This window comes from Asparagus officinalis, chromosome 4, assembly GCF_001876935.1.
Source record: "Asparagus officinalis chromosome 4, Aspof.V1, whole genome shotgun sequence".
Classification (NCBI taxonomy): Eukaryota; Viridiplantae; Streptophyta; class Magnoliopsida; order Asparagales; family Asparagaceae; genus Asparagus; species Asparagus officinalis.
Genome location: NC_033797.1, coordinates 69,125,277 through 69,143,866, shown reverse-complemented (window position 1 = coordinate 69,143,866; position 18,590 = coordinate 69,125,277). Strand labels below are relative to the sequence as shown.

At 43.5% G+C, this 18,590-nt stretch overlaps 1 protein-coding gene across 1 annotated transcript; it reads right to left on the bottom strand.

Annotated features, from left to right (window-relative positions):
- Positions 3,109 to 7,662, bottom strand: LOC109838881 (probable glucan endo-1,3-beta-glucosidase A6). The gene is given in 8 exon segments (XM_020407311.1): positions 3,109 to 3,396; positions 3,495 to 3,999; positions 4,002 to 4,027; positions 4,030 to 4,458; positions 4,461 to 4,601; positions 4,604 to 4,720; positions 4,723 to 4,809; positions 7,335 to 7,662. Coding segments are annotated over 8 exon segments (1,671 nt in total). The 3' UTR covers positions 3,109 to 3,358.

Sequence of the window (18,590 nt, the reverse complement as noted above, 5' to 3'; positions counted from 1 at the left end):
TAGGTAGTAAATAACTTCCTATTTGGACACACATGGTAAGAGCAACCCGAATCAAGAATCCACTTCCCGAAGATATCCTTACCTCCCGTGATGACATAGCATTTCTTCTCGCTCCCTTCCTCTGAAACATAGCTCGCCTCTTCCTTGCCTTCTCTCCTCCCAGTCTTATTGTTGTTCTTCTTCTCACCTACTCTCTTGTTAGGACAGTCAACTTTGAAATACCCTAGCTCACCGCATTTGAAACACGTCCTTCCCGCAAGAGGTCTCGATTTCGATCTAGACTTTCCTCCCTTACCTTTTCCTCGCTCATTGCCTCTTCCTCTAGCAAATAGTCTCTGAGCTTGCTCCTTGTTACCACTTGTGGCCATATCACTAGTTGTAATTTTTCGAAGATCATCCGTCAGAAGCGTTGTTCTAGTCTCATCCATCGTCAAATTGTCTCCTACAAGCATCAATATTTGTACCAGGTTCTCATAAGACTTCAGTAAAGAAAGAAGTAACAGAAGTGATTGATCCTCATCTTCTACTGTCACATCAATGTCCTTTAAATTCGATATGATCCTATCGAACTTGTTGATGTACTCCCGGATTGACGAGCCTTCCTCTATTTTGCAAGTATACAATTTGGATTTCAAGTATATCTGATTTGTTAGACTCTTCGTCATGAATGTACTCTCTAACTTTGACCACACGCCCGCAGCCGTTTCCTCTCCATCTACTAAGAAAGCAACATCCCTCTCAAGGCATATGATAATCGACGCTCGTGCTTCGAGATCTAACTCTTCCCAATCCTCATCGGACATTTCTTTGTGGTTCTTCTCTTTTCCTACCAAAATCTTGTGCAATTTCTGCAAAATCAGCGAATTTTCATTTGTATCATCCAATAGGAAAAATCATTCTTCCCATTGAATTTTTCAATCTCACACTTTCTAACTTTAACTGTTTTACTTGTAGACGTTATTTTTCGCTTGTATTAATAAAACCGCTTCTCTCAGAAATTTTAACAAATACATTGTGTTTACCACACAATAATCAAGCACCACATCAGATCAAAAATTTTACCACCTCCAATCTGGATAAATAGCTCTGATACCATTTATTGGACGCAGAGTCACGCCATCACGCCGCGAAAGCGATATCACCCGAGAGAGAGCCCTGGTTTTTGTTGTCACAAAAGCTCAAGTCAACATCTATATTCCTGTTTCACAAAGGAAACTAGAACAGAAAGTAAAATATCTCAACAAAGTGAGGTATACACTCTTCCTCTCATCAGTTCTAGGACTGACTTGTCGAGCTAACCTACAAGCAATAGCCAACTCTTGTTCTAGCTCAACATCTCATTAGTTCTAGGACTGACTTGTCGAGGGAACCTACAAGCAAAAACCAACTCACAGTTAAGACACGAGATTTACATGGTTCGGCAAACTTGCCTATGTCCACGGGAGGGGGTTTCACTATGAAGAGAATATCAAACTTGTACAACTCACAAGTTCTCTCTTTTCTTTTACTTCTCACTCACTCTCTTTTCCTCCACACTACTTTTTCTTTTCTTCCCCACACTTTCTCTCTTCCTCACCTCTCCTATTTATAGGCAAAGAAGAGGGGACAAGAGAGTATGGGTGAGCATGGGGGAGCATGGGGGCTCCACCATCTCTTGTCCCTCCCATCCCACATTCACAAATTTGATATAAGTATGTCATTATCAAAAATATTTGGATACATGCGAATTCATTTTACTTTTAACCTATAAGCAATTAGAAATGTAATAGTAAAAATTTATCTGTATAGTGTCATAGTTATCCATACTACAAAGGTAAATTGTAGCAAAGATTGCAACAACAAATGTTGCATGCAAGGTGTAACATTTGTACGAAATTAATTTAAAATCTACTATTTTCATATCTCTAATTTTATTTCAGGAAATGTATTTCTAATGCACATTTTAGTGTTCTTTTTGAAAAAAAAAACAACTTGTATAAAAGCTCCGCTATTTCATCATACAAGAAAACAATGGAGATGATTTTTCTATTAGAGCTGAAAAGATTTCTTGATGAGGTGAAATAATTTTTTTATTTTCAATTTCCTTTTTCGGGTATGCTCCCACCAAATTGGTTGCAACAGTTCCTATATCTTTTTCCATCGAACCGGAAGTTCTTGAGTAAAAGTGGTGGACAACTACCCCCACAATCCATTAAAAAGAGTTTAATGAAACGTAATTTGTAAATTCATCTACCTTCATTAACAAGTTCTTTGGCTGCTACTAATTGTGAGCTATTCTTTTACGAGCGCAATTTAGCTCGAGAGTGACTATGTACGCAGATTGTATTGGAAATAGACTCTGAGAAGTAGGGGTGCTAAACCGTATCCGTATCCGAGGAAATATCTATAACCGTATCTGTTAGGATACAGATATGGTTGCTCAAATCTATAACCGATATGATATGGTTACAGATATGGTTTTGTAGTGGAATATCCGTATCCGTATCCGAAATATCCGAATACATATTAGTCATACTCTTATGATAGTTTCGATTCTTAGATTATGGATTTGTGGTTAATTTTGATGATCAATATGTCTAATCTTAACTTTTCAGCTATAATGAAGATATTAACAAACTCTTTTGTATCACATGAACTATATTTTTCTCAATACTATCTACTTTTCTCATATCTATTTTGTATCCGTATGCATATCCGTTTATATATCCGCTTGTACATCCGTAACCGTATCCGATTTTAGCGGATATGGTTATAAATTTTCCTTACCGTGATATATCTGTATCCGTATCCGTATCCGAGATGGGTAAGCGGATATGGATATGGTAAGCATCATATCTGAGCCGTATCCGAACCGAATGCACCCCCTACTAAAAAGGCAATTGAAGTTTATTCAGATATTCACTATAATGCCACTACAAGTCCAATAGTGTTTGAAAAAAGTCATGACAAGCCCACGCGTGACGCATTTGCGGAAGCGAACCAAGAGGTAGACTTTCTTGCAAAGCTAGAAACCTCCTGGTATCTTGGCTGCACAGTTGTCTAGAAGGCACCCCGTGGAATTCGCAAGTTCAGCGATCAGAACGTGACGGGTAGTTTCCAAACCAAACAAGTCAAAAATCAATCTGATTATAATATTGAAATCTGCAATTCTCTTTCCACAAACAAACAAAAGTCGCGTCGCTCACAAGTCACAACAACAATGCTAACCCGATTAAAACAAAGATCAAAACAATTTGAAACCCTATAACAACAATTAATCAATTGGCCGCCAACTAAATAAAGAGGAATTAACCCCACATCATCATCGTAATAATAATACCCTCCCAAAAAAAAAACACCAGCTATCAATCATCACTCTTCAACCCGTTAAGCTCGGGTACACGCAAGAATTGTAACCTGCATCCACAAATAATTACGGAAAACTATTAGTAACGGAAGACAAAATCGTATAATAATGACACGTTTCATGCTCACAAAACACCAGAAGCACTTACTAGGATCTCTCTTGGTCTGCTCCGCCAGACCATCGAAGTAACAAGTACCCCCAGCCTTTCTAAACTGCTGCCAGTACGAATTAAACGCGTAATCCGCGTGGGACCTCAAATTGTTCGGCTGGTAGCACTCCCTCCCCTTCCGTATCGCATCACAGGTCCCGTTCCCCTGTCCGCAGGCATAACTTAACGCAATCCCGATCGCCGTCTCATTTTTCGCGTCGGCCCCCAGGACACACCATATTCTCCCCCTGTACGGCTCATTATTCGTCGGCAACGGTAACGGCGCGAACCCCGTTTGCTTCCCCGTTAAGTCCAGCTCATAAACCCTAGTTCCGTTTGGGTACAGCATCCCGAAGTGCCGTTCCGTTCCCGGCCCAGGCTTCTGGTTCTCGTTGTACAACGCGAATACGAAGACGGGCATGTACGAACCGGGTCGGAGCGGAGTCCCGGGCCGTGCCCGGAACCGCTTCGCTACGTTCCGATTGTAAGTGGCAGCGTTCGTAGATTGTTGGCACCGATCTGGTCAAGGTCGCAGCGTTGGGCCAGCCGGTCTCGCATGGCAAGAGGTTAACGGATCCGAACCCGACCCGTTTCATGGCGAAGATAACCGCATCCAGCATCTGATCGAGAAGGTTCGTGTAGGTCAATCTGGAGGCTGGGTCGAAGTAGTAGAGACTGGAGTTGGCTCGGAAGAGGGCGTAGTCGAGGTTTATTTGGGTCGGGTTCGAAGACCAAGGGAAGTACGGGTACGCATCGACGAAGTAGTAGGATCCGGTATCGTTTAGGAATTTCAACAGGGGTTTGATAACGGGTTCGGCGATGTCGGGTCTGAACTCGCCGGAGGACGGAGGGAAGGAGGCGCTGAGAGCGTCCATGGCGAGGCTGGTCCCCACTTTAATTTGGCGGATCTTGTGCTTTTTGAGGGATCTGTAGATGTGGGTAATGGCGGGAAGAGAATCAGGCCCAATGATGTTTGGATGGAGGAGTCGGAGAGGACCTCGTTGCCGACGAGGAGGAAGCGGACGCGGGTCTTGGGGGTAGAATGGGAGGAGGAAGTGGAGATCCACGCGTCGGCGCGCGGATTGGTTGGAGGCGAGGGAGGGATTCGTCGTTGGGGACCATGATGGAGACGGCGACGCGGGTGCCGAGAGGCGCGGAGATGGGCGGGTTTGCGTCGTAGATCTTGACGGCGGCGGCGCGGAGGTGGCGGATCGGGTGGACGGAGACGGCGGCGGAGGGAGGTCGTTGCCGAGCTGGCCGAAGTTGACGCCGAGGGAGTGGAAAGTTGCGGCGTTGGCCGAGGGAAAGAGAGAAGCTGAGGAGGAGGAGGAAGAGGAGAGGGGAGAGAGACATTTTTTATTTATTTAATCTTTCTTATGTTGTAGGAATAGAGGCAAAACTGCTTGAAGGAGGAGCTGAGGGGGTCATGAAGGGAGCTGGGAGGAGTGAAGAAGAAGAAGAATTAAGGACAGAAAGTTGTGGTCGATGACTTGTGGGCCCACTTTTTGTCGCTATCGCGCTGTCAGCGTCGCTTTTAACGAGGGTGAAGATGAAATCTTGAATGTTTTTTGTACGGGAAAGTTGCACCAGGCCTTGGAAACGGTAGCTTCCCTTCTCCCTCCCACGCCAAGGCCGACCCAGCATCAGAAAAAAAAAGGTAATAGGACCGTTGCGGGACAAATTTTAAAAAAGAAAATTCCCCGATGACCCAAAATACGGGACCAACAGGAGGGCAGGTGAGGTGTCCCCCTCCTATTACATAATGAGCTGATCATTATTAATTTTTTTTAAAAATCTACCATTTTAAATATTTATTTATAATTTTCGACTCAGCCCTAGCTTATTAGCAATTTCAATCTAGTTTCATAAAACTAGAGCGAAATTATTAATTAAGTTAGGAACAGGTCAAAAATTGTAAATAAATATCTTAAAATGTCTATTTTTAAAATTAGTCTGACCATTGTGTTTCCAGTTTCTAATTTTTTTCGAAAAAATCCAAAACGGAACTGTTATGGTGTTTACTCAACCAATATATGGTTATTTACAAAATGATACAATCATAGCCCTGACAAACAGGTCTTAACCCACTTAAGTGGTCCAAGCCTAACAGAGGCCTCGACCCCGCCGACTTATCAAGTCTGCATTCTTCCATGCCGACGTGAAAGGCGGGATTAGTCGACCTTATCGTCGAGGACGGCCCACCTAGAGCACTCGACCACTCACTTGGCAACTCACGAAGACGACTTGATGGACATTCCCTGCTGTCGGCTAAGTTGAGGACTCGACCCCTACCTCAAGCCTCTTCCCCAGAGCATGTGTCAGCATTTCAGTCCACCTCGGACAAGCCTTATCCAGATTTTGGTCTGATGGTCTTCATGACTTGTCAGCTGTCCACGTGCCTTCTGTCACGCTCTCAATTACTTTCCGAAAAATACGGAGACACCCTCTCCCGTGTCGAAGTGACTTCCCCTCCAGTCGCCAGCCGACACCTGTAAAGCTATGGATGATTCAGCATGCCAGCGTGCCTTCTGCCACATTCTCAATCACTTCCCGAAAAATACGGAGACATCATATTCCGTGCCGAAGTGACTTCCCCTCCAGTCATCAGCTGACACCTGTAAAGCGAGGGATGACTCGGCTCTTACCCCGCACTTCATCACCGCCTCCCTATGTAGGGCTAGAGGTGACCTATTTATCTCTACGACGAAGATATATATAGGTATACTCCTAACCTCTAAAAAAGGGGAAGATCTAAGAAAAAAGCTCAAGCTAAGACTTCATCTCTCTTGCTCTCTCTCAAAAGAGAGAAAGAACCCATAGTTTTTCGTCTAGATAGAGGAGCTCACGTAGATCCTCTGGGCATGCACATTGCCTCCTCAAGAACCACCTTGGTTCCTGACATTCCCCTTCCCCGCTCGAGTTTCACTAACTTGACCGTCGGATGAACCACTGGGGAACCCGTCTCCGCCCTCTCACGGGTTCTTCTTGTTCATGCAGCTTGGACATTAAGCTCCCGTTCAAGCACCAAACATAAAGTCGAAGAAGGGAGCGGCCCTTCCATCACTCTCACCTACCCCGTCCCGACGAGGACCCAGAGGGACCGATCCAGTTCCGGATCAGAACCAATCCTAGCCCGGATCCGATTGACTGTTTGGTCATAGTCATCAACAGTTTAGCACCCACTGTGGTGCTACTCTTCTTTTTCGAAAAGACATGCCAAGTTCTGAACAAGGGTCTGATTCTACTCACCCTGAATAACAACATCGGAGTTGCATCATCCAAGCTAAATAAAGTCAGGAGTTGTATCATTCAAGCTAAGGAGGGTTAGCTTTGTCTAAGAGGATCCAACATAGGCGTAGTCCTCGAAGGCCTCATCGACTTACCTGGGGAGTGTTTGCCAAGCACACCATCTGCTAGATGGTAGAGTGACCTTCAACCCCCCTAAAAAACCCTCCAGAAGAAGACACACCATAAGGGTGGTTGTCTTTCTTGAAAAGCAACCCCAACTTCTAATCGCCATCACAGAATAACTTTGGCCATAACACAGGTTCCGATCAGGCCAAATATCACTTAAGCTCCAACTGGCAATAGCTCATACGAGCATAGGAGCAGTGATTAAGTCTGTGATAGGCGTCTTGGACCATGAAGATTCTTCGAAGGGAACTACCATACACCAGGGGTGAGATCGCGGGAAAAGTTCAGGGCCTATCAACTGATTGTCTTCTCAGGAAGAGCAACATTGGCCCTTCAACTGACACATGTGCCACTAAAGTTGCCTAAGCTTTGGTGGTCTAAGCATGCGACCCGCATGATCCCCATAAGGGAGAGTTCTCTATTCACAGCATGGTCCAACCCCCATTGCTCCCGAAGCTTCTTCAAGAAAACCGCTACGGTTTGTCATTTCCAGGGAGTACAATACCGGCTGGTGGATTCTCTCTCCAAGAGAATTTTCACCACCAAAGCCATGTAGCTTCTGGTCGTGCCCCCAATCCTCACGAACCCGACCTGGAATATGCCATTCGACATGATTCATGGCTTCTGGGCAGTTCCTTTTGCTAAAAGCCGGCATGCCAACCATCCGTCCACGAACCCGACCTGGAATATGCCATTCGACATGATTCATGGCTTCTGGGCAGTTCCTTTTGCTAAAAGCCGGCATGCCAACCATCCGCCTTCAAGGCCTTATTGAAGATTCAGACTCAAAAGGAACCTCGGCTGATGAGATGGTAAATAGAGTTTCGACTCATCTTCATCTATCATCGAGTCGTCCGCTATGGTAAAAGCAAAATCCAACTAAAGATGTTCTATATTGGCTGCATCATCCACTACAAAACTGCCTTTGAAACAGAGATAAAACGAGATCACAAGTGATTCAACCCTCTTGAGCATCGGATGTCTACAATGGATTCTTTCCATAATCATGTAAATTTCAGAACTAATGAAATCTTATCAAATATGAATTAAGTCTTATCTCGCAGGGATCAAGCCTTCACTAGGGCTGAAGACCTAGGCACCTCCAACAAGCCATTGGTACCTCTTCAGGATAAACCTAAGGCACAACCCTATGATCGACTCCCACAAACGCCATTCGACCATACGGGGATTATGAAGACCTAGGCACCGCGTGAGATCTAGGCACCCAACCTTAGGGTTGTAATTCAGCCTCAAGGCTGCCAAAGACCTAGTCAACTCTCAAGAGTTCTAGGCATTTGACTCCTCAGTAGAATTTTAAGCCCTTGGTATCTTTTGAGGGTAAACCTAAGGCACAACCCATGGTCAACTCCCACAGTCGTCATTCGATCATATGGGGATTATGAAGACCTAGGCACCGCGTAAGACCTATGAACCCAACCTTAGGGTTGTCATTCAGCCTTAAGGCTACCAAAGACCTAGTAAACTCTTAAGAGTTCTAGGCATTCGACTCCTCAGTCGAATTTTAATCCCCTGGTACCTCTTTAGGATAAATCAAAGGCACAACATATGATCGAATCCTCCAATGCAACTCGACCATCATGGTTAATCAAAAACCCAGGCGTCCAAAAAAGTCCTGGGCGACCCAACCTCAGGGTTGGTATGTCAACAAGCCCTTGGTACCTCTTAAGGATAAACCCAATGCACAACCATATGGTCGACTCCCACAGTCGCCATTCAACCATACGGGTATTATGAAGACCTAGGTACCTCGTAAGACCTATGCACTAAACCTTAGGGTTGTCATCCAGCCTCAATGCTGCCAAAGACCTAGTCAATTCTCAAGAGTTCTAGGCATTCGGCTCCTCAGTCGAATTTTAAGCCATTGGTACATCTTCAGGGTAAACCTAATGCACAACCTTATGGTCGACTCTCACAGTCGACATTCGACAAAACAGGGATTATGATGACCCAGACACCGCGCAAGACTTATGCATCCAACCTTAGGGTTGTCATTCAGCCTTAAGGATGCCAAAGACCTAGTCAACTCTTAAGAGTTCTAGGCATTCGACTCCTCGGTCGAATTTCATGCCCTTGGTACCTCTTCACGATAAACCCAAGGCACAACATATGGTCGAATCCTCCAGTGCAACTCGACCATCATGGTTAATCAAAAACCCAGGCGTCCAAATAAGTCCTGGGCGACCCAACCTCAGGGTTGAAATGTCAACAAGCCCTTGGTACCTCTTCAAGATAAACTCAATGCACAACCCTATGGTCGACTCCCACAGTTGCCACTCGACCATATAGGGGTTATGAAGACCTAGACACCTACATAAGACCTAGGCACCCAACCTCAGGGTTGTCATTCTGCCAAAAAGGTATTCATAAGCCTAAGGTATGAATATTAAATGTATGGCCAATACTTAATTGATGTAAAAACTTAAGCAGTCATCTGTCAAGTTCTGGTCAATTAAACGCTCAGCCAAACTAAGGCATCGGGTGAACTAGTTGTCATAAGTCCCCAGCACGGGTCGACACATTACAACTAACTCACTTCAGCCAACATTTCAGCTCTTGATAAGAACAAATCTATAAAGCCAAAGGAATATAAACAATGAAGGCAAACTCAAGAATTGAGATAAAAGTTAATTTTTATTCAATAAGAGTAAACTTCATTACAAACTTCTCTACAAAAAAAAAAGAAAAAGAAAAGAAAAAAGAAGAGACATGCAGGTCTTCATAGCTCTCGACCAGTTAGACTTGGCGGTCTTCGGGTGGTAGCAGTTGCAGAAGATTCCCCAGGAGCCCCGGCAACAGGCTCAACCTCATCGTCACTCGCTGATAAATCCAACCCGTCTCCGCTCTTCTCGATATCTTTCAACAGATTGAGACAGCAGGAGATGTGAGAAGGATAGAAGTGGTCTGGAGCAGATGAAAGTTGCGAGGCACTAGAGAAGCGAAGTAGTCGACCCCGACCTTACACGCCAAAGCCACTTCGAACCTTCCCAAGAGGCCATGATGCCAATCGTCGACCACCCTCTTTTTATGCTGCTCTGAATCTAGACGAACGAGTTTGTCCTCCAGTTCCTTGACAAGGGCCGTGGACGCTTGAATCTGTGATTGCAGCTTCTCAAAGTCCCTCCTCGCCTTCTCGAGAGATAGGCGACTTGATCGAGTCTCTGCCTCAGTCGTCGCCTTGCGACGCTTCTCGGACTCGACCTCCGCCTGTAGATGAACCATCTCTCTTTGAAGTTCCTCGATGGTTCCCACCTATTTGAAGAACTGGATTTGAAAGCTCTTAAGAAGCTCTTCATTCTCATCCAAACTCCGGTGCCAAGCGCTACTTTTATGAACTAACTCGGCCTTCAAGACAGTAATCCTCTTCTCTGCCTCTTCCCTAGCCGACTTCTCCTTTGCCAGCTCTACTTGGCATTCCAGGGAATGCTCAAGTCGATTGAACAGAGCGTGCTCTAGTAAAGTCCCCCGAGCCAAACAATCCTGGAGAGCTTCATGTATGCCAACACTTGGCATATCCTCCAAAATCCTCCCGTCAGCACCATTCTCCATCTGGTCTGATGGTGTTCCAGCTCTCCCCTCGACACTGTCGTCCACCCCCATCGGTTCTTTACCGGGATGACAAGACGCCTCCGGAATAGTACTAGGGTCGACAACATGCTCCTCAACCGCTAGGGCCATTGTCTCCCTGTCAGGAGAAGACTCGTCTATCCGTCCTATATTTTCCAAGCGGTTAAGCTGAGTTACCAGTGGACCCATCTCAGCTGGTTGGGGCCCCACAACCAGTCCGACTGGGCGCCGCCTCTCGACCCTTGTCCTCCCCCTCAATTAAGAGGCAATTTCAGCTGCTTGAGGCATCAAGACAGCCACCTCCTCAGCACTGAAGGCCTCCCTCAGCTTCTTAGGGGGCCTAGCAGTGGAACTCGACCCCTCGGTCCCTACATTCCTCTTACGACTTTTCACCAATAGAGGAACATGGCTCGCCCTTGCCTTGAAGCCAGTGGAGGACAAGATCATGGATATGCCCGTTGCCTGGAGAGACACATCATCAAATAGAGCATTGCTCTCCCGTGGCCCAGCATAAGAGAGAACCTTTTCCAGGTCCGTCATCTCTGAATCGCTAAGAGTGGCTGGCCTCAAAGCATCCTCATTTGCCTCCGGCCAGTCCGAGCAGGCGAAGACGCTGTCGCCACTATAAACCCACACGAATCGCGTACTCCAGTCCTCATCCAACCCCAAAGAGTCTGAGACAAGCTAGAAATCACCACGATAGTGGTAGAAGTAATGTGGGTCCTTCTCAGTCGACCCCACGCTGATCAAATGTCCAAGCAATCTCAAGCTTGGTTGAACTCCAACACGGTGGCAAACGATGATGAAAGCCACTAGAATCCCTACTGCATTCAGATAGAACTAGAAATGGGAGACTCTTAGAGCGACATGCATCTCCCTAATAAAAGGGTGTAAGGGCAGCCGTAAGCCATGCTCCAAGTGGGCCAAGTACAACGACACTCGACCCTCGCCATGGCGATACACTGGCTCGCTCATCTCCGGCGCCGCCAATGTGAGAGTCTGGGGGTAATTGTATTGATCATACAACCTCACCAGATTGTCCATATAGACCTTCGAACGGATAAGAAGAAGAATAGCAAGTCTCTCCTCACTACGGCTAGAGGTTGAAACTTGAGAGGCCATGGAAGATTTTTTTTCTTAAAAAAGCTTGAAGGAATATCAGAAATTTATTAAAGTGAAAGTTCGTAAAAGAATTATCTTAACATCAAGAGACCATTTATAAGTTTTCGAAGAAGTGTGTGGAAGGATTTCAAAGGACATAGTGATTTTCGAAGCAACCAGGTTAGATTCGCTTCAGAATCTGAAGCGGTTCACTCGAAACACGAAGCACTGCCCTCATTTAATGCCCCACGTTCCAATACTAGATAAGCGGAAGATCCTCCATTATGTCCATGACGCTTCGTTTTCTAAAATGACGGTTTAGATCTTTGATAACGTTAGCCATGAAAAGCGGAGTCATGATGTGTAAAGAAGGATGCCTGATGATGTCAGCCACGTCTCTAAGACGAAGGCTTATCATTTTCTCGTCCTCAGCAGGCTTATATTGATCAGAGCATATCTTATTTTACTTGGACCCAATTAAAAGTCGATTCCAAGCAAAAAGGGCCAACTGTTATGGTGTTTACTCACCCAAGATACATGTATTTGCAAAATAATACACTCATAACCCTGGTAAACTGGCCTCAACCCACTTAAGTGGCCCAAGCCTAACAGAGCCCTCGACCCCGCCGACTCATCTAGTCAACATTCTTTCATGCCGACGTGAAAGGCGGGATTAGTCGACCCTATCATCGAGGACGACCCACCTAGGGCACTCGACCACTCACTTGGCAACTTACGAAGACGACTTGATAGGCATTTCCTACTGTCGACTAAGTTGAGGACTCGACCCCTACCTCAAGCCTCTCCCCCAGAGCATATGTCAGCATTTCAGTCCACCTCGGACAAGCCTTATCTAGATTTTGGCCTGATGGTCTGCATGACTTGTCAGCTACCCACGTGCCTTCTGCCACGCTCTCAATCGCTTCTCGAAAAATGCGGAGACACCCTCTCCCGTGCCGAAGTGACTTCCCCTCCAGTCGCTAGCCGACACCTGTAAAGCGAGGGATGATTTAGCATGCCAGCGTGTCTTCTACCATGCTCTCAATCATTTCCCAAAAAATGTGGAGACACCCTATCCCGTGTCGAAGTGACTTCCCCTCCAGTCACTAGCCGACACCTGTAAAGCGATGGATGATTCGGCTCTTAGCCCGCACTTCATCACTGCATCCCTATGCACGACGGAGATATATACATGTATACTCCTAACCTCTAAAAAAGGGGAAGGTCTAAGAAAAAGCTCAAGCTAAGACTTCCTCTCTCTCGTTCTCTCTCAAAAATGAGAAAGAACCCACAGTTCTTCGTCTAGATAGAGAAGCTCATGTAGATCCTCTGGGCATGCACATTGCCTCCTCAAGAACCACCTCGGTTCTTGACCTTCCCCTTCCCCACTTGAGTTTTACTAACTTGACCGTCGGAGGAACCACGGGGGAACCGGTCTCCGCCCTCTCACGGGTTCTTCTTGTCATTGTAGCATGGACATCAAGCCTCCGTTCAAGAACCAGACATAAAGTTGAAGAAGGGAGCGGTCCCTCCATCACTCTCCCCACCCCGTCCTGACGAGGACCCAGGGGGGACCGATCCAGTTCCGGATCAGAACCGATCCCAACCCGGATCCGATTGACTGTTTGGTCGTAGTCATCAACAACAACCATGGTGGTTTTTCCTAGATTCTATTTGGCAAAGGGTCAAATCAGTGTATAAGTCATTTTTGTGATTTATGAGTCACATTGATGTATTTGATAATTGATTTATTCTGAGTTATAATCCATCAAAATATCAGTTATGGTATCATAGTGTTATAGCCTACAAATAACCAAGTGTTGATCTTTTTTGAGTTATTGACATGCGTCCCACTCCACGCCAAATCAGACATGATCAGAGCTCAGACAACTCGAACCGCTATTGCGGCCGACTCCATAAGTCGACAACTTACATGACCGACTTGAAAGATGGTACGCGTCGACCTACCTATCAGATCGAGCCCATAAGCACTCACACTCAGCCTATTGTTTCAGCTGGCAACTCGTGTAGCTGAGTAAAAAGACGGTGTTAATCGGCCCTCCACTAGATTACTGAAGAGGTGGTGTTATACCCCTAAAAAATATTATTGTTAATCTCTATTGATTAGTAGACATGTATTTGATTTTATACAGCTAAATCAAAACCAAAATAATCTCTGCCTCAGCTCGACCAACTGTTCGGCCGACATCTCGCGTAGTCGAGACAAAAGGTGGTACTATTCGGCCAACCTTTCAATTAATTCCCCGAGCAATCCAACTCGACCAACTGTTCCGCCAACATTTCACGTAACAAAAACAAAAAGCGGTACTTGTCGTCTAACCCGGCCAATCATCTCTACGAATAACCCCCACTCAGCCCAAGCCATCAACATATATAAGTCGATTATCAGCTGAACGACTAAGAGAGTTGGTAGTTTTCTTGAACCCCAAGCCAATAGCCGCCTGACCTTACATTAACAGCCCTGACAAAGTCATTATTGCTCTAGGCAACAAAGTCTTTATGACTTATCAATCCCTGTCAGCACCAAGCAGCTGTTGTCACTTAGCATGAAACACATGGACAACCCCTCTTTCACAGCCACCGACATCTGTCAGCTATCTGCCGACTCAACTACCTAGTTGTATTCAGCCCAAGTTACCTTCTTACCCCTCAGAACTACTATAAAAATGGGAGGCACTGCATGAGGTAACTCTCTCTGATTTTTTCTCTTATAAAAAAACTAAAAACAGACTTAAAACTCCTCCACTCAAAAATAATTACTAACTTGATCATTGTAGGAACCATCGAAGAACCCAACTTCGGCTTCTTACAAGTTTTTTCTTGTGCAGAGAAGAACAGTGTCTCATGGAACCATTCATTAGAAGGAGAGAGAGGACCCTAATCAATCCACGAACTTGAAGATAATCACCGGTTTAATAACTGACATCAACAGACGGTACTTCTCGCCCTTCTTGCAAGGAGTGTTCCCTTCTTGACAGGCAGCCTGACTTGTCCCTTCTCGCCATGTCGAGTCGTCCCTTCTCGCCAGGCTAAGTTGAAAGGCGCTCTTCCTCAAGCCTCCTGTCAACAGCCAGCCACCATCACATTAAATACATGGTCGAAAATTATTATTGCTCCAGCCCCAAAAGTCTTTGTGACTCATCCGACTCCGTCAGCTCCAAGCAGCTGTTGTCGCTTAGCACTAACCACCTAGATGGCCCATCTTCGCTAGCAACCAACACCTGTTAGCTGTCTGCCGAGTCAGCTGCTTACTTGGACTCCGCTCAAGTTACCTATCTGCCCTTCTGATACTCTATAAAAGGAAGCCATGCAGCTCAAGGTAACGGCTTTGGGTCTTCCACACAACTTTGAGATTTTCTTCATCATCTCATATTTTCCCACTCAAGTTCATATACTGACTTGATCGTCGGAGGAACAACCGGAGAACCTAACTTCTGCCTCTTACGAGTTCTTCATGTGCATGGAAGAACATCGATCTACAGATCCAACAATGTAGGAGTTTGAGGACCCTAACTCTACTTAAATCTATAAATAAACCCCCTGTTTGATAACTAACATCAGCACATAGCTTGCTTTGATGGATTATAGGTCGCGATCTTTAACCAAATAATATACATACATACATGCATATATATTCAACATTTTATAAAATTCCAAATTATATCTTTTTTGATGGATTATAAGTCTCGTACTTTATGGTCATTTTGACAACAATAATAATTATAATCTGTAAATTTGCCAAACACTCTAACATGGGAGATAGATTATAACCCACCAAACTTACAAAACACTATGCATTATAGTTTACATGTAATTATAAATTCACCAAACATCGTCAGACATGAAACAACAGAGTAATCAGAAATCGCATTTTGAGCTTTGCTGAAATATTAATATTAATATCTAGTAGCCAAAAATAAAAAATAAAAAGGCTCGCCCAAACTATTATAACCCCTAAATTAGTAAATATTAATTTTTATAGAGAAGTCGACACATGTCCTGCACTATGCCTAACCAGACTACTTTAGGACCAACACCTTGGCACGACTGACTTGATTGGTCGACATCTCGCATAACCGAGTCAAAAGGTGGTACTACTTGGCCAACCCTTCAATTGACTCCACAAGCTATCCGACTTGGCCCACTGTTCAGCTAACATCTCGCGTAACCGAGTCAAAAGACGGTACTTCTTGGCCCTAGATCTGATGAGTCGAAGGACGACAGTTACCTCAAATCCCTCACCAGCCGATTACTCTCGCATTAACTACCCTGACAGCATCATGATTACTCTAGCCCCCATAATCTTTATGACTCATTGGACACAGCCAACACCAAACACTTACTATCATTACCATAATAAATGACCAGGTGACTCACCTCCTTCAGCAACCAATACATGGCACATGTCTGCCGACTCAGCTGCCTAGCTGGACTCGGCTCAAGTTACCTTCTTGCCCCTCAAACTCACTATAAAAGGAGCGGCACTACATGAGGTAACTCTCTCCGGCTTTTTTTACGTAATTAAGTATTAACTCCATACTTTCCAGTCAAGATCACATACTGACTTGATCGTTGGAGGAACAACTGGAGAACCCAACTCTACAAACTCTCAAATAACCCTCTGTTTAATAACTGACATCAACACAAACCTTAGGCAATTACCAAATAACTCCTCATAACTTTTAAAATCTCACAAAAGCTTTGCATTAAAATTTTTTTATAAAACCTACTAGAGCAAGTATTCAATCAATACACCCCATATAATGGGGTGATCTCTACCTTATACAGGTGGTTAGATGGTTAGACTAATAATTATAACTATAAGCTACTCAATCAAACTTACTAGAAGATTAGGGGTTATCGTAAAACCACCTTCAACTTTATAATTTATTCATAAAAACCCCTAGTGATGTTAAGTGCAATTTTCACATTAGTGGTTACAACTGCTTAAGGGGGGATGTTTTTGCTAATAAAAAAGGAAGTTCAACTTTTCGTGTGTTTTTTTCCTATAAAAACATTGACAATAAGGATTTTCTTACTACTTCTAAACTTAAGGGGGTTTTCTTGATAATTTCAAAGCTATAGGGGATCATCTGATAATCATCCAAAGTGAACGGGATTTTCTGAAATTTAGCCTATCTAAAATAAGATATTATTACATGCAATTTTGTACCCTTAATTTTGTATATATTTTAATCTTTTTCGGCCAATTGATATCTAAAAGGTAACAACATTATAGCTAATGTTAACAATTTATAAATAAATGTGAAAAAGTTCACAACAAAGGTAAAAACTTGTAGCCAAAGATAGACAAAACTCAATACATGTGCCCACTTGTGGATTTAGAAAAAATTTCTTAGGGAGCGTAAAACAAGTAACTATTTATACAAATATAAAGATACAATATAGTAAACTATATCACATGACATAACAACTTTTTAAAGAGCAAATTTCATAAATTTTAGGGTATTTTAAGTGCAGCTAAATGAAAAATGGGGTCATATATGTGCAAAGCAGGTGAAACTACAGTGTATTTAACTGCAATTAAGCGTAAATTCAAATACATAGCTAATTGTTTAATGATTATAAGCAAGGATTGAGATGCAAAAAGTTCATAGGAGAGATGTGGAACAACTCCTAAAGCTCAGGAGATTTCGTGTAATAAAAAAAATGATGGGTCCCCAAAAAGTTTATGGGATTTTCTGTAATTAACCCATGATTTTTGGAAAAGTTTCAGTATAAATATTAAAACTTCTGAACACAACCCAATATAAATGAGAAGAGACCTTTGAAAGGAGAATGAGCTGAAACTTGATAGGTAAAGAAAATGAATTTTGATAGAAAAATGAACATTTGCTATCCTAATCCCATCGATCCCGCGTGAACTAATATAAAGTTTTTTCATTTAGTCGTGAACTAATCTCACGTGAATCAATCAAAAAAAATTAAAATACATGAATCAACAATTCAAGGGTGAAAAAGAACATGCGCGTAGAAAGGCGAACAACAAGTTGATGAAGGAGAAGGTTAGGCATACAAAGAAATAGATCTGAAAATGTGGTAGAAATTGCCGTACAAATGATTAGTTGGAGGTCTATAACTGACCATAATATCTATTTTTCTCAGTATATTTGTTTTCCAAAATAACCTTTTTACCGACTACAAGTTTTAAGTTATTTATCATTTTGGGTGTGGAACAAACGCCTAACCGTCTTATCCATAAAATTTTGCTAGTGAGGTAACTTTTCACGGGAGACAAATACAATTACGAAAATTGCCACCGAATCTCCTTTGTTGGCAATAAATAAATATTACCTTTAAAGGTAACAGACTTTAAAAAAAATTAAAAGTAACGAAAAGTAATACATTAAGACCTTCCCCAGCTTTGGCCTGCAGCCTCTCCATCTGCGCTTCATAACCGCCGGCCTAAAAGGGAGGTGAGAAAGGGATTGATCACCCGCAGAAGTTTACATAAATAGTTGAGTATTCATTTAAATATCCACGAACTACGACTAATTATAATTTATAGTTATCAAGTTAACGGTCTCCGTGTCAAAAGAGAGGACATTTTGCAATTCTCCTTCACAAGTTTTCACATCTTAGAACAGTCGTACACCGTTAGCAATTCTATTATCTTTTGGACAGACCACTTAGGGGGCTACATTAGGATAATATTTGTAGTAATATTAAGGTTAATTACGTCGGCTACATTAGGATAACATTAGGGGTAATATTAAGGTTATGTCTCAAGAACGTGCATAAGGCACAAGATAAGTCCACTCTAGACGATAATTATTTAGTACAAGATAAAAATTTATAAAAATTTATTAAGATATATAGGATGCGATCTCAGACGCGAATGCAGGCAATAAAATTTTATTAAAAAAAAGAAGAAGAATATAGCTCAGTTTGACTTAAAATGCATGGGCATTAGGATTCGGATCCTCTCCACTACAAAAAAAATAGTGGAGGGAC